Source organism: Homalodisca vitripennis, chromosome 6, assembly GCF_021130785.1.
Source record: "Homalodisca vitripennis isolate AUS2020 chromosome 6, UT_GWSS_2.1, whole genome shotgun sequence".
In the NCBI taxonomy this organism is placed as follows: Eukaryota; Metazoa; Arthropoda; class Insecta; order Hemiptera; family Cicadellidae; genus Homalodisca; species Homalodisca vitripennis.
The window spans coordinates 116057392-116074805 of record NC_060212.1 but is presented as its reverse complement, the minus strand read 5'-3'; the positions used below and the strand labels follow the sequence as shown (position 1 = coordinate 116074805).

The 17414-nt window shown below is 34.9% G+C and overlaps 2 protein-coding genes across 2 annotated transcripts; one reads left to right on the top strand and one right to left on the bottom strand.

Annotated features, from left to right (window-relative positions):
* Positions 1-3237: 3237 nt before the first annotated feature.
* On the bottom strand, positions 3238-3926 carry LOC124365256. The gene has a single exon (XM_046821220.1). The coding sequence runs from the start codon at positions 3919-3921 to the stop codon at positions 3310-3312; it is 612 nt and encodes a 203-aa protein (XP_046677176.1). The 5' UTR covers positions 3922-3926; the 3' UTR covers positions 3238-3309.
* A 3054-nt stretch (positions 3927-6980) lies between these two features.
* On the top strand, positions 6981-15639 carry LOC124364772 (major facilitator superfamily domain-containing protein 9-like). Its single transcript, XM_046820512.1, has 2 exons — positions 6981-7181; positions 13424-15639. The coding sequence occupies exon 2, from the start codon at positions 13441-13443 to the stop codon at positions 14641-14643; it is 1203 nt and encodes a 400-aa protein (XP_046676468.1). The 5' UTR covers positions 6981-7181; positions 13424-13440; the 3' UTR covers positions 14644-15639.
* The last annotated feature ends 1775 nt before the right edge of the window (positions 15640-17414 follow it).

Genomic DNA, 17414 nt, shown 5'->3' with positions numbered 1-17414 from the left:
GATGCAAAGATATCTCCCTTTTCAAAGGGATTACGGGGAGTAACTTTACATTTTCAAATTGCAACCCCTATCTTGTGACATATAATTTTAATGGCCTATTTTATTTAAACACAATTAAATAAATTAAACATCTCTACGACGTTCCTAGCCAAGGTTATGGGTAAATAACCCCTTTACATCTCAGTGTGTAAATTATTTCCTGATACGCCTGTATATATTCCAAACGGATTGAGATTATAGATGTAAAACCTTCACCATACTTATTACAATACTTTTTTGGATTTTTTGAATGGTAAAAAAAAATTGCCCTCCCTTTTGAAAGAGGGTACAGGGGGTAACTTTACATTTTCAAATTGCAACCCCTATCATGTGACATATAATTTTTATTGCCTATTTAATAGAAAACCCAATGACATGAATAATTTTTTTCTCCGATGTTCTTGGAACTAAATTCTGGGTGGAATAATAACCTAATTGGCACGAGTAGTAATTTTTCTATCTTCAACTTTGTAGGCGTTCGACAGATCACCGGTTACCTCGCGCGCCTTGTCCGTAAGTAATTTTTACATTTTTCTTATTATAAGCTACCCTTCCATGCGAGACATCTATTTTGAATGTAATATAAAGTAAATTTGTAAATAGTAAAGTAACTTAACTATGATGATGTTTTATTTGCCAGATTAATACAGATATTAGTTGTGGCTGGTGTCCTTCTGACGAGACCACGTTGTCGCCATTATAGGGACCACGTCTCGATATATGGGTAATACCGTAACGATTTTGTTTTAGACCAGTTCTTGTTCAACTTCCAGTATTCATGTTGAAGACTTCCAGTCTTCTAATCTTCCTTTTTGTGACTACAGCTACAATGTCGAGCCAAGATGCTGACGCCTCGGTGTGTGAGTCGACATTAAAGTGATGGGAAGCCATTTTAGATTTGTATTAAGTAATTAAGTCCGTGGGCAAAATTCCAAAGAACATTGGAACCACGAGGTTTCGTCCCCCAAGATATTATTTTAGTTCATTATTGCTCTAATTTGGCAGCAACGTGACAAGTCATAATTTTTGCTAAACATCTAAAACTAGTGCTTATAAGTGTTACTTGGCACAAGTCAACTTTGCAATACCGAGTATTCATCACTACGACCTCAGAGATCTCCATCCCCATCTGTTCGTCCATTCGGTACAACAGGGTGTGGGAAAACAAGGGATGTGGGATTTGGGAACTTTTAAGATACCCGGTATATATTCTTGCTCCCCTCCTCCCCAAAAAAAAATCTGTTTTACCTTTACTTACAAAACCTTCCTCGTCTTTGAAGGATGGGTTGTAATTATTAGACACGTGTGTTAATTTGAAATCCATGCTGGGGCAGCGAAACAAAATAGAGTGTAGAGACTGGAATGTAATAAGCTAACTCGGCATTCATGTTTTTACCATCCATGTAACTGTTCCATGTAACGCGCCGCTGGCAGTGCTCTTATTAACTAGTTGTGGATAACCCAGGCACATTAGCACGATAAGAAAAGGTTTTCATCCATGACTAACACTTAACAAAGTAATGCAAGACAAGACTGTCCTTGAAATTGGGAGACGGAAATTCTGTTGGGTAAATGTGGAATATAAGCAGCGATTCCAAATTAGTAACTTTGAACAGATTCCAATAAACAAAGTAGGGATACGACACTCCATGTGCTTTCGCTGAGGGTGCATACAACATTTCAGGTTTATAGCTCTTTTCATTCCTGGGATTTCCGGCGGACAAACAGACAGACGTGCAGGAAATGTTTCAGAAAAAATTTACATCCCCCGGCAGACAAAAGATGAAATGTGCCAGACATCTTTCTCGAGATATCTTGCGGATAGTTAAGCTAAATGTGTTACTATGTTACAGGTTTAAAAGTCATATGATTGTACTCAGTTTACAAATTCATTCATTCTACGATTTTCTCGTTTCCTCCATGCCTATGTTATCCATAAGACATATGGAAAAACATTCGTTCGATAACGATCACCAAAATCCCATGGAGTGACAACCGCCACCATCGAACTCGATGCTGCTTATCTAACGTTCTATAGAATTTCAAGTCGATAGATCAGTTCGTTATCGAGAGTGTAAAGACATCGATTTCTCTAAATGACCATGACAAACCTCAGGCATGGTTTTTATGCTAGAGATTCAAAAGGCCCCCTATAGTGGTAAGAGCAGACCAAGAACGTAGCCAAGTAAAAATTTGGGGGTTACAGACAATAGATATTTTCCCGTAGTGGACAGAGAGTAAGGCCCCATTCATTTTGTTCCTTAAAAAGTTCTTGGCTCATTTCTTTGTTGAGAACTATCTTTCAGCAGCACATATCAGTAATACTGAATTATTTAAATAATAATAATCGTTTACTAAAAATTAACTGTAAAAATTGAAATTTTCGGGGGAGGGGAGGTCCGGACCCCTTGCTGGCTACGTCCTTGAAATAGCCCACTTACAAGGCTGTTTATCATGGTCATGTAGCAACAATCGTGAAAAGATGAAGATGCATTGGTTTGATCGAATTCTATGACAAGATATACAAACTAATCGGTATCACTAAACGTTCGGTGCTAGTCCATGAACACCATCATCAACAAATTAAGAATGAAACAACTTAACTTCAAAATCACAAGTAAAAGTCACTAAAAAGTAAAAAGGTTTATCCTTTGAAACCAAAGTTATTCTAACTAGACACTTACCAAATGATGTTTAAAGGCCGGTTTGTTGTGACGAAATTAACTAAACCGAGTGACTGCTTAATTTTGTTGTTTATAACGCATTATGTAAGGATCCAATAAGGGAAGAATATGTAACAGATAAATGTAGGATTAATTTTCTACAATATATTGTTTTAAATTGTTGGTGCCGTTTAAAAAAGGCGTGCTTCGAATAACTTTTTTTAGAATAAAATTTATTTTTTAGTTTTTACAATTTTATTTATGTTACTAGTAATTTATTATACACTTGATCGAAGAAGATTTGTTTAAATTTTTACATGATATCCTTCTAACTTTATACAAACATTCAATGTTAGACATTCATTGATATTATGTCTGGTGGCTAAAACCCATTATGTGTTAATTTCCCAATTAATTAAAACTTTAGTGGTTGGTACAGATAGTTAACTACAATATTTATTCAGTTTCTTTGAAAAGAAACTTATACACAAAAGAGCTTGGAGATCATACAAATGTTTAAGAATGCGTACAAAAGTTCTTTTTCATCAATTTATTTCAGCGCAATTTGTTTAAAACCAATTGCAAATTCAAGGGAGCTACTGGTTACCTAGCGGGGGCCAGGGCCAGGTCCTCCTATCTTGACGGGGAACTGGGGGCAGTTGGTGATCTTCGTCTTGAGGCTACTACACTCGCTCGAGGAGATCCACACGGAGCTCGGGCAGTTGAGGAAGACTTCCCGCGTCAGGCACTTCTTGAACTCCTCCGCACCACTCTTGCACTCCAAGCTCTGATCTACGTCGTTCTGGTAGGAGCCGAGGCACTTGGTGATCGCCGCCGTCACCACGGGGCCCAAGTCTTTGTCCGAATTCGTGAACACCCTGGTGACCGCAGCTCGGTCCAGGCGTTTGTCAGCAGTCAGGAGTCCGCTCTCGGAAAACACGCACTCGCCGACGCAGGCGTGGTGCAGTTTCATCGCCGGGTCGGGGGTGGGCATCGCTCCGCTCGGGGGTGGACCAGGGGGCTTCGGAGGGTGCGGGAACTTCTCCATACACTTGGGTCCGTTCACCTTGACGCTTTCCGGGATGACGGTGTCCAGCTTGCAGCACTCACTGGGGTGGGCGTGCTTCTCCCCGGGCTTGGGCGGCATGCACTCGTTCTGTGCTCCGACCAGGGCTACCAACACAACCACCGACACTAACTGAGCTACTGGCACCGACATGTTGCTGCCCGTCTGCCAGGCAGAACTCTCGCCCCCATTATATACCCGTGGCCGGAGAACAATGTATTACAGGATGCGACTTATTACATTACTGTACAGTTCTCGTAGCTGTGAGACGAGAGTGACAGTTAAATTACACATGACTCCACTGATTATACTTGTAAACACGCATTTTCCATCGCACGAAATGTTGTTGGTTTACGATGTTACATTGTTCGAAATTCAAAGTGGATGTCATTGTCACTGTTGATTTTTTTCTACACACGTGGTTGCTCTTTATGATAGACTATAATATGCATTTGAAGCTATTCTTGTATAATGAACTGTATGCTAGAATAAATACCCTAGTTATACAAAAAACTTAAAATATTTTATGGGCATGCAGTTCTACACGTGTTCTTGTACTCTTACTATTCTTGTAAAAATCTAAAAACAAGATCATTTGTAAGTTTCAAAGTAAAGAATCTCATCCTACCATTTAGGAATTCTCGTTTTGATAATTCAGTACATTACAATACTATCAAAGTTAGAGTTGTTAAGATTGCAGTACAGGATTAGAATATTTATTACTATTAGTCTATACATTTTGTATTGGTTCCTACTAATTAGCACTTTCTGAACACAATTTATTTATTTAATTTAGCAAATGGTCCTAGAAGTATGTTTACCATATCTACTACTTGACAATGTGGTAGTCAGCTGCATTTAAGTACACTTTAAAGGTGGCAGCCGTTTATATTCATACCAAATTTCTATTTTCTTTGTAACTTACAAACATGTAATTGAAGTGTTTTAGAAACGTGATAAGTAGTCCAGTAATGACCATTGTCGCTTGTATTTATTCCATACGGCACCGATTCTCATAAAAATTTGGATTTAGGTTTTACTTGTTCTCCATTTCAAAGTCTACCCTGTGTCGGGGGTTGCTTTTTCCCTGTGAGTGAATGCCGCCCCTTCTTGGGAGTTCGCAATTTTTCATTCAAAATAGGTGCGGAAATCGATAAATTGACTAATTCTTAGCACTTTTGTTCTATGAAGGTTTTTCTTTTCGACTTGTTTGCGAGTGAAATTGTCAATTTTCAGGCAAAACACGTTTTCAGGTGGTTTTTCGCAAATAACTGGAAAAGTATACCTTTAATCGAAAAACCTGTAGAGAGCAAAATTATAGCTATAAATTGTGTATTATGATACATGCAGCATTTTGTTGAAAGTTGATTGGCATTTTCAAACGCCAAAATGGAAAAGTTTCTACTTACAACAAAACCGATGCATTTTTCGGAGAAAACTGCATTAAAAGGTTGCATACAACCTTTTTAAAGTCCTTTAAAAAGCCTTTAATTTTTATTTTTTTTTTATAAAAGTTCCTAGCATCACAACTAAACGAGTTATGAAGAGTAATGTCGAATCCTATTTTTTCATCGAATCAAAAATAGTGAAAATCTCACCCTCACTTCCATCCCATTTGAAAAAAAACGTTGTCACTTTATTTGCAACAAATAAGCTTGAAATGAGAAAATCATTATCGTAATTTATCGAAAAGTATAAATTACGAAATTGACTTTCAGAAAAAACGTCTTATGACTAAAGTTGCTTAGAATTAGTCAATTTATCGATATTTGCACTTATTTTCAATGGAAAATTGCTCACCCCCGAGAAGGTGTGGTATCCACCCTCAGGGAAAAGGGAACCCCACAGGGTAGACTTAGAAATAAAGGACAAGTAGAAAAAGCCAAATTTTTATGTGACAGTGCTGTATGGGATAAATACACAGTTTACCCATTTTTACCGTCATTGACTGGACTGAAGGGGGACGCTAATCAGTAGTCAGGCACGCATCTGAAGTTGCATTTTTAACATGCGTGTAAACTTTAAAACTGGGTTATAAATAGAAACCCGTCTGTTAAAACGATTACCATAAACGTTTCACGGTAGATATCTAGGGTTTAGTGTATCAGTGCTAATGAATTGTCAAAAATGTAGTATCCGTTAATCCTAAAGGTTTTTAGTTTACGAGTATACTCAAAATAGCACTTCTTATAAAAAAAATATATGACAAGATTAAATGCCAAAATATTAGTAGTACTATATTTTTCGCTAACGCCTCTTCAGTTAATGAAACACACACATAAAGTACACAACCACAAAGTTTAACTGGAGAAAAACTAATACACAGAATGAATCAGAGTAACATATGATTAAACTACGCATTATGTTATTCAGATTATATAAATTATCGAAAACTTAACCGATAAGATAATTTTGAGTTGTTAAGAATTTGGTATGGTAGTACTATGTTTCTAATTACTGATGTATTTGGTAACAACTGTGTATGTTTGTAGTAAGTTTCTCGAGACTGATGTATTTGATTTGGTATTAATACTACAGATCGGTTTCAGTTTATACAAATTTTCAGAAGTTTTGGTTTGAATTATCCCTTAATTAGTAAGAGTGTTGTTTCATCATTGTAAATTCTGTGTCCACCACGGACAAAAAAAAAACATCGTTACGTATTAAATTATTGATATTTAGTGTTATACAAGGAAATGTAATTTTTTTACAAAAGGAGTGCCGGATTAATGGAATTTTACTGTACTTAGAATTTTGATGAATTTTCTATCTATATACAAATCATTTTGATTTGTTACATGAATGCGCTCCGGTAAGAATGTGCCTTCCACAGTAGAATCAACTGCAATTTATTTTAATACAACAAACTAATATACCTTTTCTATGCAAGACAGATTAACTTAAATCAATTACAGTGTACATTAATCTCGCTTAATCTAATTTCTTCCATTATTGGACTGATTGACTTCGCCAATTAACATATAATTGGTAGTAAAATATAATAGAATTTAGCTCATTAATATTTATACTAAGAATTTCCATAGGTATGCGTTGCAAAAACCTTTTACTGATCATTATTCATTATTTTGTTTAGGCATAACGTTATCTCATGACGTTTTGTTTACGTTATCTCATGACATAATACACAACAAGTGTAGTTTATCTAACTAATGGGATAGATTATCTCTACTTTGCCATATTGTCATTACTGATTGTCGAAGCTAATGAATAGATACGGACCAGACCTTTGGCTCAAGCTTTTATCAACTTTGTGTGTACGGTGCATGTATACGATGTGTGAGGCGAGAATACCCCGCGTTGTTGAGCAAACAAACAAGCGATCGAGATAAAATGATAGCACGTTTGCTCGGATACATACTTCTGTAAGAGAGCGAACAATCTTGAGTGTTCTGGTAAGTGTATTTTAGTGATCTGTGACACAAATATTTGTGAACGAACCTTTAGTATGTGATCTTCTATGTGATCTCTTCTATGTGATCTTTCTGTAGTTGTGGTGAAGTTAAACTCTTTTAGGCATTCGAAGGTGTTACTTTTTAGTAAAACTGTCGTACATTTCATCGTACGAATTTATTTTAACACTGTTCATTTTTTTATTACACAATTCCAATGTTTGCACATTCAGGTATAAAAACAGTACCTAACTCAGTTTGGAGGTTATAAATCAAATCTAGACTATTTTAAAATTGAAGTAGATTGTACACCACAATAAAGTAGGTCATCGTACTTGATTAGACCTAGACTAATTATTTATTTCAGTCACATACTTATAATAATGCTAACTTTCAATGATCAGAAAGTATTTAAGTTAATTTTCGTTGCATTACTGACAACATTTATGTTGACTCAAATACTCATACATGTAATTCTCATCCTCCTTTAAAGTTTTCCCATTAAAGGGTCTGTTTAAACATTTTAAAGGAATTTCTATTTTAGATTGTCTAACACAGTTGTTCTTTTAATTATATCTTTGAAATTTCAATTACTTTATACTAATGAGTTATGTTACACTATTTTGTCTTTGTACTCAAAGCACTTAGGTGAATTAAAATAACATTGTTGTTTATAAATATCAGTCCAAAATGTACAAATATCATATTTAGGAGATAAGCGTTGCCAACGTACACCACGAAATATTCATTAAATGAGCTTTAAAATGAAAACCAACCATCCTGAGTTTTTAATCCATCCAAGGTAGACCTTTATGTACATCAAATAAATGTCTTCTGGTTGTCTTTTTATTAAGCAATAGCAATGATGAATTGAGTGCACCGGTGTTGCCAACCAATAATTGGTCATTGATTAATTTTACCACATACGGTTCTTGGGAGTTAAAAGAATATTTAAAATTATATGAAGTCTGCTACTAATAATATTATATGTTTTATCAAAGTTCAGTTATAAAATAACCTCTTTCACCTCGACCTTTGTGCTCAATTTGTTGTTGACTTGCTAATTACTTTATATTTTGAGCTACCTACCAATAAAAATTTGTACATATGTGTTCACAATAAATGTTACAGTTCCTTCTCAAATATCAAGCCCCACTGGCCTTGAACGGTTTGCGCTATGGGAAACGAATCGGTGTAATCATGAGCGTAGTTAAGACCTTTCCAACGAATATGCCATGATTCTGAACATTTCATTATTGCCCTTGTTACAAACTGTTGATCTTGCCCTTACCTGTATGTTAGCAGGAACACTTAACTATTTATAGCCTAATGACTAATTCTATCCACGAATAACCAAAAGTTAAGGAAGAGTTCGTCAGGGTTTCCATATGTAATATTTTGTAGCATTACTAAAACAACATAAAGGAAGATTGTGCCAATTACGTAATAAGATTGATTTACCTGTACCAGCATAAGAATTATATAAGATACTAGTTGTTACCCACGCCATCGCACGCATTTTTCAAAATAGAAGTCCTTATACTACTTAGTAAAAACACTTATGTTGCGATATGGTGAGTCCTATGACATTTTCAAAACGCAAGTAAGCATACATACATCGGGTAGATATTACATAAGTGTTCATGGTATCAGAGTAACTTTACCTTTATATCATGTCTTTTGCACGTGTAGGAGCAATTGTGGTTCGAATTAATTATGAAGTACATAATTCCCGACGCCATAACTGGGTATTCCTTGTCGCCCTGATCAAGAAAATACGCAGGTCTTGGAAACATACTTTGCATTTTCAAACTTTTTCTTCATACTAAACAGAAGAAAGTTTGGATGAAGAAGAGTGCTTTTGCTTAATTTGCATTTAACCCTACTCTGAAAGCCTTTCTTATGATCAATGGATGCGGTTGTATGGACTTTTGAACGTTGTCAAACCCACCAGGAATGTTAGGGATTTTCTGCCCCAACTGTGAATCTGACATCTGATTAAATACACTTATCTGATTACTATAATTTATATATAATTTTGTATACAGCTCTTCACAGTTGCCTACCTGTTTCGGTATAGTTAACCCTTACTATTTTTAATCTACTAATAAAGTTAAAATAATGAATTTGTTAATATACAGGGTGTAGAAAAAAGGTTGGGCTGGCTATGTATTTTCAAATTCAGTGTGTGATTATAAGCTAAAAATAAAGAATAACTTGTTTCAAATTTCTACTTCGTATAGCTGCTAGCGACCATTTTGTATTTGTTTATTAACAAATTATTATCTCTAAAACTAGAAAAGCTAACAAACCAAATTTGGCACATAGGTTTGAATAGGTAAGAGGAAAAGAAGTTGTGTTATTTTCTTCAATATTAACAAAATGTCGTCTATTGAAAATTTGTAAAGTTAAATAGCAAAAAAGACCAGTATAGTTAAAAAAAATGTAGCCTACTAGACACCAACTATTTAAAGAATTTTATTGTAATTTCAACGAAACAGTTTCAACGAAATCCGTCAAAGCATAAGCGAGCACAACCACTTTAAAGGTACGCATGCACAAGCTGTGCGCAGCAAACATTTTGTCTTTATTTATTTTCCTCTTACCTATTCGAACCTAATTGCCAAATTTGGTTTCTTTAGTTTTACTAGTCTTAGAAATAATAATTTGTTAATTAAAAAATACAAAATGGAGGTTAGCGGCTAAAGGAAGTGGAAATTGGAAGAAAGTTATGTTATTCTTCATTTTTAGCTTAGAATCACACATAAAATATGAAAATTAATTGAAAAATGTGGCTGTTTTTATTTCACTGACATTAGAATAGGCCGTATAAAATATAAACTACCCCGTCACGGGGGTTATTTGTCGCGGATGACAAGTATAAAAAAAATAACAAAATACAAACATTTTGAAAACAGTACAAAAATATCATACTGTAAAGGCAAATTAGTGCAATAATAAAAAGATCACAAAAACAAAAATTACATAAAATCTTTTCTGATAAATTGTGATAAGTACCCCCGGTCTCCCCTATCTTTGAGGCATGTTAGTGGTAATTTCTCTGCTTTCCTTAAACTGCTGTTAAAATCCCAAATCTCAATGCCTGGGAAGCCCACCAGTTCCGAATACTTTAAGTGAAAATAGTCTACTCACAATTTTGGTCGTTGAGGTTGGTTTTATAACAGTGTTTAAATAGCTTTTAAAATATTTTACATATGTTTTTAATTCGTCACTGACACAATATGGAGTAAAAGTTTGATATTAACTTTGTCTTTGCTGTCTGCATCACTACTGATCAAGCACTGTTCTAAAATTCAAATTGTGAATAAACGTTTTTGTACCTTTGACAGACTTCAACTGAAAGTGTAAAGAACTGCTTAGTGTCAGTTAAATCTTTGATTATAAAATCTAGATATTACCATATTCCGAATTCAAAATAGGCTATTCAAGGCAACTTATACAGGTATGTCTTGAATATTTTACAAAAGGAATTAGCCGAATTGGTCTAGCCTTTCTCAATACTGCCTCTTTGCAACACATTTTGCGATTAATTTTTATTTAAAAGACTAGCAGTTGCCCGCTGCTTCGCTTACAATTTCCTAGACTGCACGTGTATGAGAACTTCTGGTTCGAGTGTGTATTTATGGCCAGTAGAATTTATTCTGACCTTTGCATGTTTTGTTCCATAGTTGATTTTGCCTTGTTTCTCGATAAAAAAAAATATATACACACACAGGACAGGGAGGCCTACTTCTGTCAAAGACAACTAAGGTGGGTTTTATGACAGACTTGCGGTTTATAGTAAATGTTAGATAGTAACTTTGTCTTTTATATCTGCATTATAGTACTGACCAAGCACTGCATACTTAAATTGGCTAAAAAGAACAGATAAAAGTTTTTTTTGTACTAAGACTTTTAACTTTCTTATCTGGATATTTTCTTCCTCTATGCTAAACAGCGGTTGCATAAATGGTTGATATAAGATATAATGTTACTGTCAAACTTACTTTATGCTTTCAAGATTATCAATGTAAACAAACTGAAAATAGCGGTTTAAACTGGTTGCACTGTCATAAAACAATGCTTACACATAACGGTATATTACGTTTAATATGATCTTTTAATTAATACTATTTGTTTGCTGTAGTGCAACTTTAGAGACTAAGGTGGGATTTACGCAACTTTAGAGGCCAGTAGGGCTTACCCCGGAGGGATTTTTGAAATACGAACTTGCTTGTATGTTAACCAGGAACCTTAAAAATGTCCATGTAAGATTTCAGTACAATCGGTTGAATAGTTTACATGTGAAAGCGTAACAAACAAACAAACTCACTTTTGCATTTAAACTATTGGTTAAGGTGTAGGTCTCAGAAACTTACATCGGTAACAAAGGGTCTGCTTTCTCCTCTTACAATTTTCTTTGAATATTTCCAGTCCCACAATATAGTTAGCCTTATTGTCCCGATGAATAAAATATACATATATACTTAGGACAAGTAACCAACTAGGTACGATAAAAGATCATCTACTCCCGACATAAGGTGGAAGTCCTTACTAAGTTTAAGCAACTTTTCAAAATAATCATATATAATGTGTTATGAGTTATAGAAGTCTTGCTGTTTTCGGAACAACAGTTCTGGTAAAGAATGGCCACTGTAAAATGTCATATCACAATGTCTACAGTAAGAAAGTCTACAAATTTTGATTACCTTATGTGCAAAAATTCACAACTTGTTCCATTACGGTAGGTTTTATAACATCGTTTTAATGTATTTTTAATGGAAAAGCAGTCGAAGGACTGACCGACAGAAGTGACCACTTTGAAGGTATACCTTAAAAAAGTAAGCATGCTAATTATGAAATGGTTATTTTTATATTTTAAAATAATCTGGAACATTTAATTCTTTAACATAAAAAGTTTCATGTTTTCTATTAATTTTATACATATTTTTGTAATATTTTACATTTTATTTATTACAATGATCACCAACTTTTTAATAGTAAAGTAATAAATATTGTTTGTATTAGTTTCTATAATTTGGTCAGTATCGTTGTCACTACAATCTTGTATTTCCGAAATAATTATTTCATTTTCATTGTCATTATATTCTAAGTATGAAGTTATGGGTTTATAATACCTGAAATAAGAAATAAAGAGTATGGAATAAAACCTTGCTAAATATCTTGTAAACAAAGCATATATTGTTGTTCTATATCTCGTTCTACTTATGTTTTTATCGTTTGACATTGTTAAATTTAATTTATTTGTTTAATCAATTAATGGTTTTACGTATAGCTTCATAAAAATTTGTTTGAATATCTGTTTTTACGTAATTTATTTTTTAAATAAATGTAAGGTAAGGCCCAATGTAACTGAGTAAAAGTTATAATTACAATCAACAGACTAATTTTCTTCCAAGATTAAACTACACTACGGCTTTGTCAGCTAGAAAAGATCGAATTAAATTATTTTTACCCCTTTCTTAAATCTCGTCAGGACGAAAGTAATAGAGAACTGGAAAGGAACTAATATTAAGCGTGCTGACATTCAATTTAGAATTCAATGAGGATTAAATACTGCTATTAAGTAATGCAGTAAGTTAATCAATTTTACGTTGGATTCATTAATAAATAAATTCGTAGATTTATTCAACCATTGTTTGGCGTTGGAAGTGTTTTAATGTGTTAAAATCAACATAGCTACTAATAGCAGAGTATGCATTGATTTTGTACATTTTGACAGCTTTTAAATTGGAGTTTAAGTAACCTAACTTGAAAAATTCCATAACCAAGGAGTGTTTGCAGAACATGGATAGATCCAGACGATGCGATATTTTGGACAACATTTACGTTAATAATATTATGAGTGAACTAGTCGACGAGTTATAAAACAAATCATTGTAAAACACTACTAGATCAGAGAAGAGTTTTGTTATTTGCCTGACCATATATACAGTTATAAATGTTATAATGGTTTTATTCAAGTCAACTTTAGTTCATTTAGATGAGATGTTTATATACAAATTTGTTTACGTTTCAGTAAAACTGTAATTCTACTTTTAAAGCGTGTGGAAAACATAAACATACATCCATAGCCCGCCAATAGAAGTAGTCACTTCAATAAGGTAAACATCCCATATATGCTCCTATTACAAAAAAGATTTCGGTGGGGGGCTGGTTAAGTTTGGGAAGCACCGAAGATAATTTACGATTTCAAAGAATTAATTTAAATATTTTGATTTCAGAATGTCAAGTCAGGAAAATGGCGCAATCATGGAGCTGGTTGTACGTGTTGAGTTTCCTGGGATGCTCTGGAGACAGCGTGCTCATGTCAGTGTTAACATCCCACCTGCGCTCCCTGGGGATCTCTCATGTCAACATCGGGCTGCTCAGTTCTGCCAACGGCTTGGCTCTCCTGATCTCTGGCCCAATCGTCGGCAGCTGGAGTGACATCCACGGCCGCCGTGAAGTCCTCTGCCTCTCAACCTTGGTGTGCGCACTAGCCTACGTCGCTCTTGGCCACGTCTCGTCCCTCTACCTCCTGTTCTTCACACGATGTATCCTCGGAACATTCCAGCACGTCCAGACTCTCGGGCGAGCCCTCGTCGCAGACATCGTGCCCGCTGACAAGCAAGCGTCTACAACCGCGTTGATGCACGCTTTTGCCTACCTTTCGTTAACAGTGGGGCCACTGATCAGTGGTCACGTGATGGAAGCAGACAACGGATTTGAGTGTCTCACTATTGCAGTGGCCACTATCTTCGTGTTTAACGCAGTTCTCATTTACACGTTTGCAAGTCCTGCCAGAAGTCTTAAAACTCGTACGACTGAAAACTCACCGCCTTCTAAACAACTGCTGCTGATATTTCAACAGCTGAAGAGCATCAATTGGAAAGACTGTTGGATGATTTTCTGCATCAAGTTTTTATTCGACTTCTCAGCCCTTTTTTTCTTCAGGAGTGTCGACGTAGCTCTGGTGAATAGTTTCCAACTGACTTCACGTTACGTCGGCTACACGATATCGTTTTATTGCTTTATACTTCTGTTAAGTAGTTTAGTATTGGGTGCTACTAAGTTCCTCAAGGCTTCGTCTGGTAATCATCTTAAATACCTGAACTACACGTTTTGGGTCATGACTGTGTCGTTCGTCGGGTTGAATACTGTCAACAACCCCACGACGTTCGTGGTGGGCCTGGTGCCACTGGCGTGTGGCCACTCTCTAGCTCGGGTACTGCTGACCGAGGTGCTGCTAGAGCAGTGTGATGATAGCTGTAGAGGTTCTGTGATGGGAGCCTCCAGCAGTGTAGCGGCTATAGCTCGGACTGTCGCCCCTCTACTCTCTAGCCTAGCCATATCTTGGGGAGGAGTGTCTTTGATGTTGATAGCGTCCTCTCTGGTAACCGCGAGTGCTAGTCTGTTAACAACGTCATACTCTCGTCAACAAGTGCGTTCAAAAGTGCTTTAACAATTCTTCTTTTCGAGAAAGAGTAAAGAAATGACGTATGGCTAAACTTTACATTTCCACGTTCGTTAGTAGATTCATAAATACGTTGAATACCGTACTGCAGGTCAGTACGCGGGCGCTAAGTGTATGCAGCTTTAAGGAGTCTGTTTTCAGTTCAGGTCATTAAGACAAAAAATATTTTGAAAATTCCACGGGAAGTGGTCGGCATTTGAAACAAAATTTAGGGACATCTTATAATCAAGTCCAAAGAAAAACTGTTGAGTATTTATTTATTTTTAAGGTATGTTTAAGAAAGATGACTATCCGGAATGCTATATATTTTGTATATAGAACATTTATGTACTTTTTATTTTAAAAGATGTAATGTTTGTTTATTAGGCTATATTTTATGAGAAAATGTAATTTTTTCCTCGTAAATAAATATTACAAAATATGTCACTCACTGAAGCTGAAATTCATGCCCATACTGAAACAAGTTTGCCGTTTTATCTTCACACAGTCATGTTCATTTGGACAGATTTCAAAATTGCCTAAATTTCGTACTTTAGGGTCGTCGTACAATGAGAGTTGTTTGTGTTCAGAGAATTACGTTACTTCGAAGCATTGTGACTTTAAACTTGAAAACCGCAACTAAAAACAAAGTAGTGTAGCTAACTTTCTTTATAAATCGTGCAATCCCGACTGTGGTTGCAGAGGCACTACAAACACAGCCACACAGTGCTTATAGCCTTGTTATAATCACAAATAACTCTTTCACTGACAGGTCTTGGAGGTTATAATAAACTTATCATCACTATGATCTCAGCTGGTCTCTAAGTGGGTTATTGGTAGCGTTGATCATACATGTACCAATCTGTACTAAGTATGCGCTGTCTGTGTCAAATAAAATAAGCAATTAAACTACACCTACTGTTTCCACCAATTGTAATGTATTTTAACATAACAGACCTTAGTTTTAACAAAGAAAGTAACAGGATTAAAATTTTGTAAAAACTATTGCTTTTTACTTTTACATTCATATTAAATGCATCCTGCTTCTCCTTTTTTGGGATTCCGTGGAATGTTCCATGACAGATTTATGTCCCTCATAATCAGAAGCTGACACTGTATTTGCATAGTGTGTGCTACTTGGGTAGGAAGGCAATCCTTTTATGTTAAATATTTGAAAAAAAAATGGATAGGAGTATTTTGTAGAGTACACAATTAAAATATCCGTTTGTTATCCCAAAGGACTTCATAAGGTTATAGTGCTCGTCAAGAACTGCCAGAATCAAATCCTAACTGACAGACATGAAATATGGGGTTAGTCTTTACTGGATAAATCTACATCTGTGTGGGATCAAAACTGGTGTTGCACACTTTCAACCAATAGGAACGCCCAGATATTGTCTGCCAGCTTTGACAGTGCAGTTTGTTTATATTTAGATATTCACATTCAGGTTCAGTGTAGGTAAATATATTTTCATAGAGTCTTTTTTAAAGTAATATTATCTGATTGAATTTATCAGTATTGAGAAGAATATTAAAGAAGAGACTCCAGAAAAAACACAGAAAGTGCATTCTGACTTTTTAAAACTGGAAAGGTGATTAAGAAAAACGCCTGCAGTAAGTATTATCTTCAAAATACTAATACTAACCTAGAAACCGTGGTTGATATTATTTCAGTAGATTGCGGTATCCTGTATTTGATTATATAATCAGTAAAACTAACAATTAAAAGATTTGTTTCAAACCTTATGTACCTTATGTATTTGCTATTAAGATACACAACACTAATCATTAACTAAAAATTCTGGCTTTCCATTTCATCAAACATTAGCAAGAACTGTATTGTTGTTTAAACCTGCTGATCGTGTTTTCTGTTATTTATTTAAAATATATTCAAAAATATCTTATACAAATTCATGAGATATGAACAACAGAAAAAAGCAAACTCTAGTTGTAACTATAGACATGATGAATGGACTTGTAAACTGAGCGCTAGGTTCTTAGATGTATCATTGATTCAGTTGCTATAGCAGCTTCCTATCAAATCCTATGTTATAAATATATTTGTAAGCCAAAGTCGAGTGGAAAGGTCAGAACTCCCTTAAATCTTTAAGACAATTTTTGTACTCACCTTGAGAACTATAATGAGTGTCAATTTTCTGTAACAGATTATACTGATTACTACTTTAAAATAAAATTAGCAGATAGTTTTAAAGTTCGTCTCGTGGTCTCGTGTCTGGAAAGAAAAGGTGTGTGTGTGTGTGTGTGTGTGTGTGTGTGTGTGTGTGTGTGTGTGTGTGTGTGTGTTTTATAGTAATCATGAGGTGCTTGATTTTTTTTTGTACAAAAACAGAGGTAAAATATAAAAGAACGTAAAAAAGTGTGAGAACAGCAGCAGATATTATCAGAGAAGATATCACAACATGAAATGATGATAGTGATAGTTTACTGGATGCATAAATTTTAATTAAATAAAACTACTACTAATTAGAGTTTTACATGTGTCCAACAATTAAAGAAACTTTTTAGTCTTTTGAGTTCTATATTAATCACTAAAACCTTTATACAAAAGTGTAAAAGAATTTTTCTATTGAAAATGATAATACTCACGTACTAAACGAAATAGTTAAAAATCAAGTCTGAAAATTAAATTTCAATTTCAAATTAAAATTATAAATAAAAATAAAAGATATTCCCACAAAAATTAGCTATTCAAAAATTTAGCAGTTACTCGCGGCTTCGCACGCAATTTTCTGTTGAAAAACTGGAAAATATACAAGTAT

Bases quoted from the DNA above. Each gene is read 5' to 3' on its own strand.
- LOC124364772 (XM_046820512.1), top strand. From the start codon at position 13,441: ATGGCGCAATCATGGAGCTGGTTGTACGTGTTGAGTTTCCTGGGATGC.
- LOC124365256 (XM_046821220.1), bottom strand. From the start codon at position 3,921: ATGTCGGTGCCAGTAGCTCAGTTAGTGTCGGTGGTTGTGTTGGTAGCC.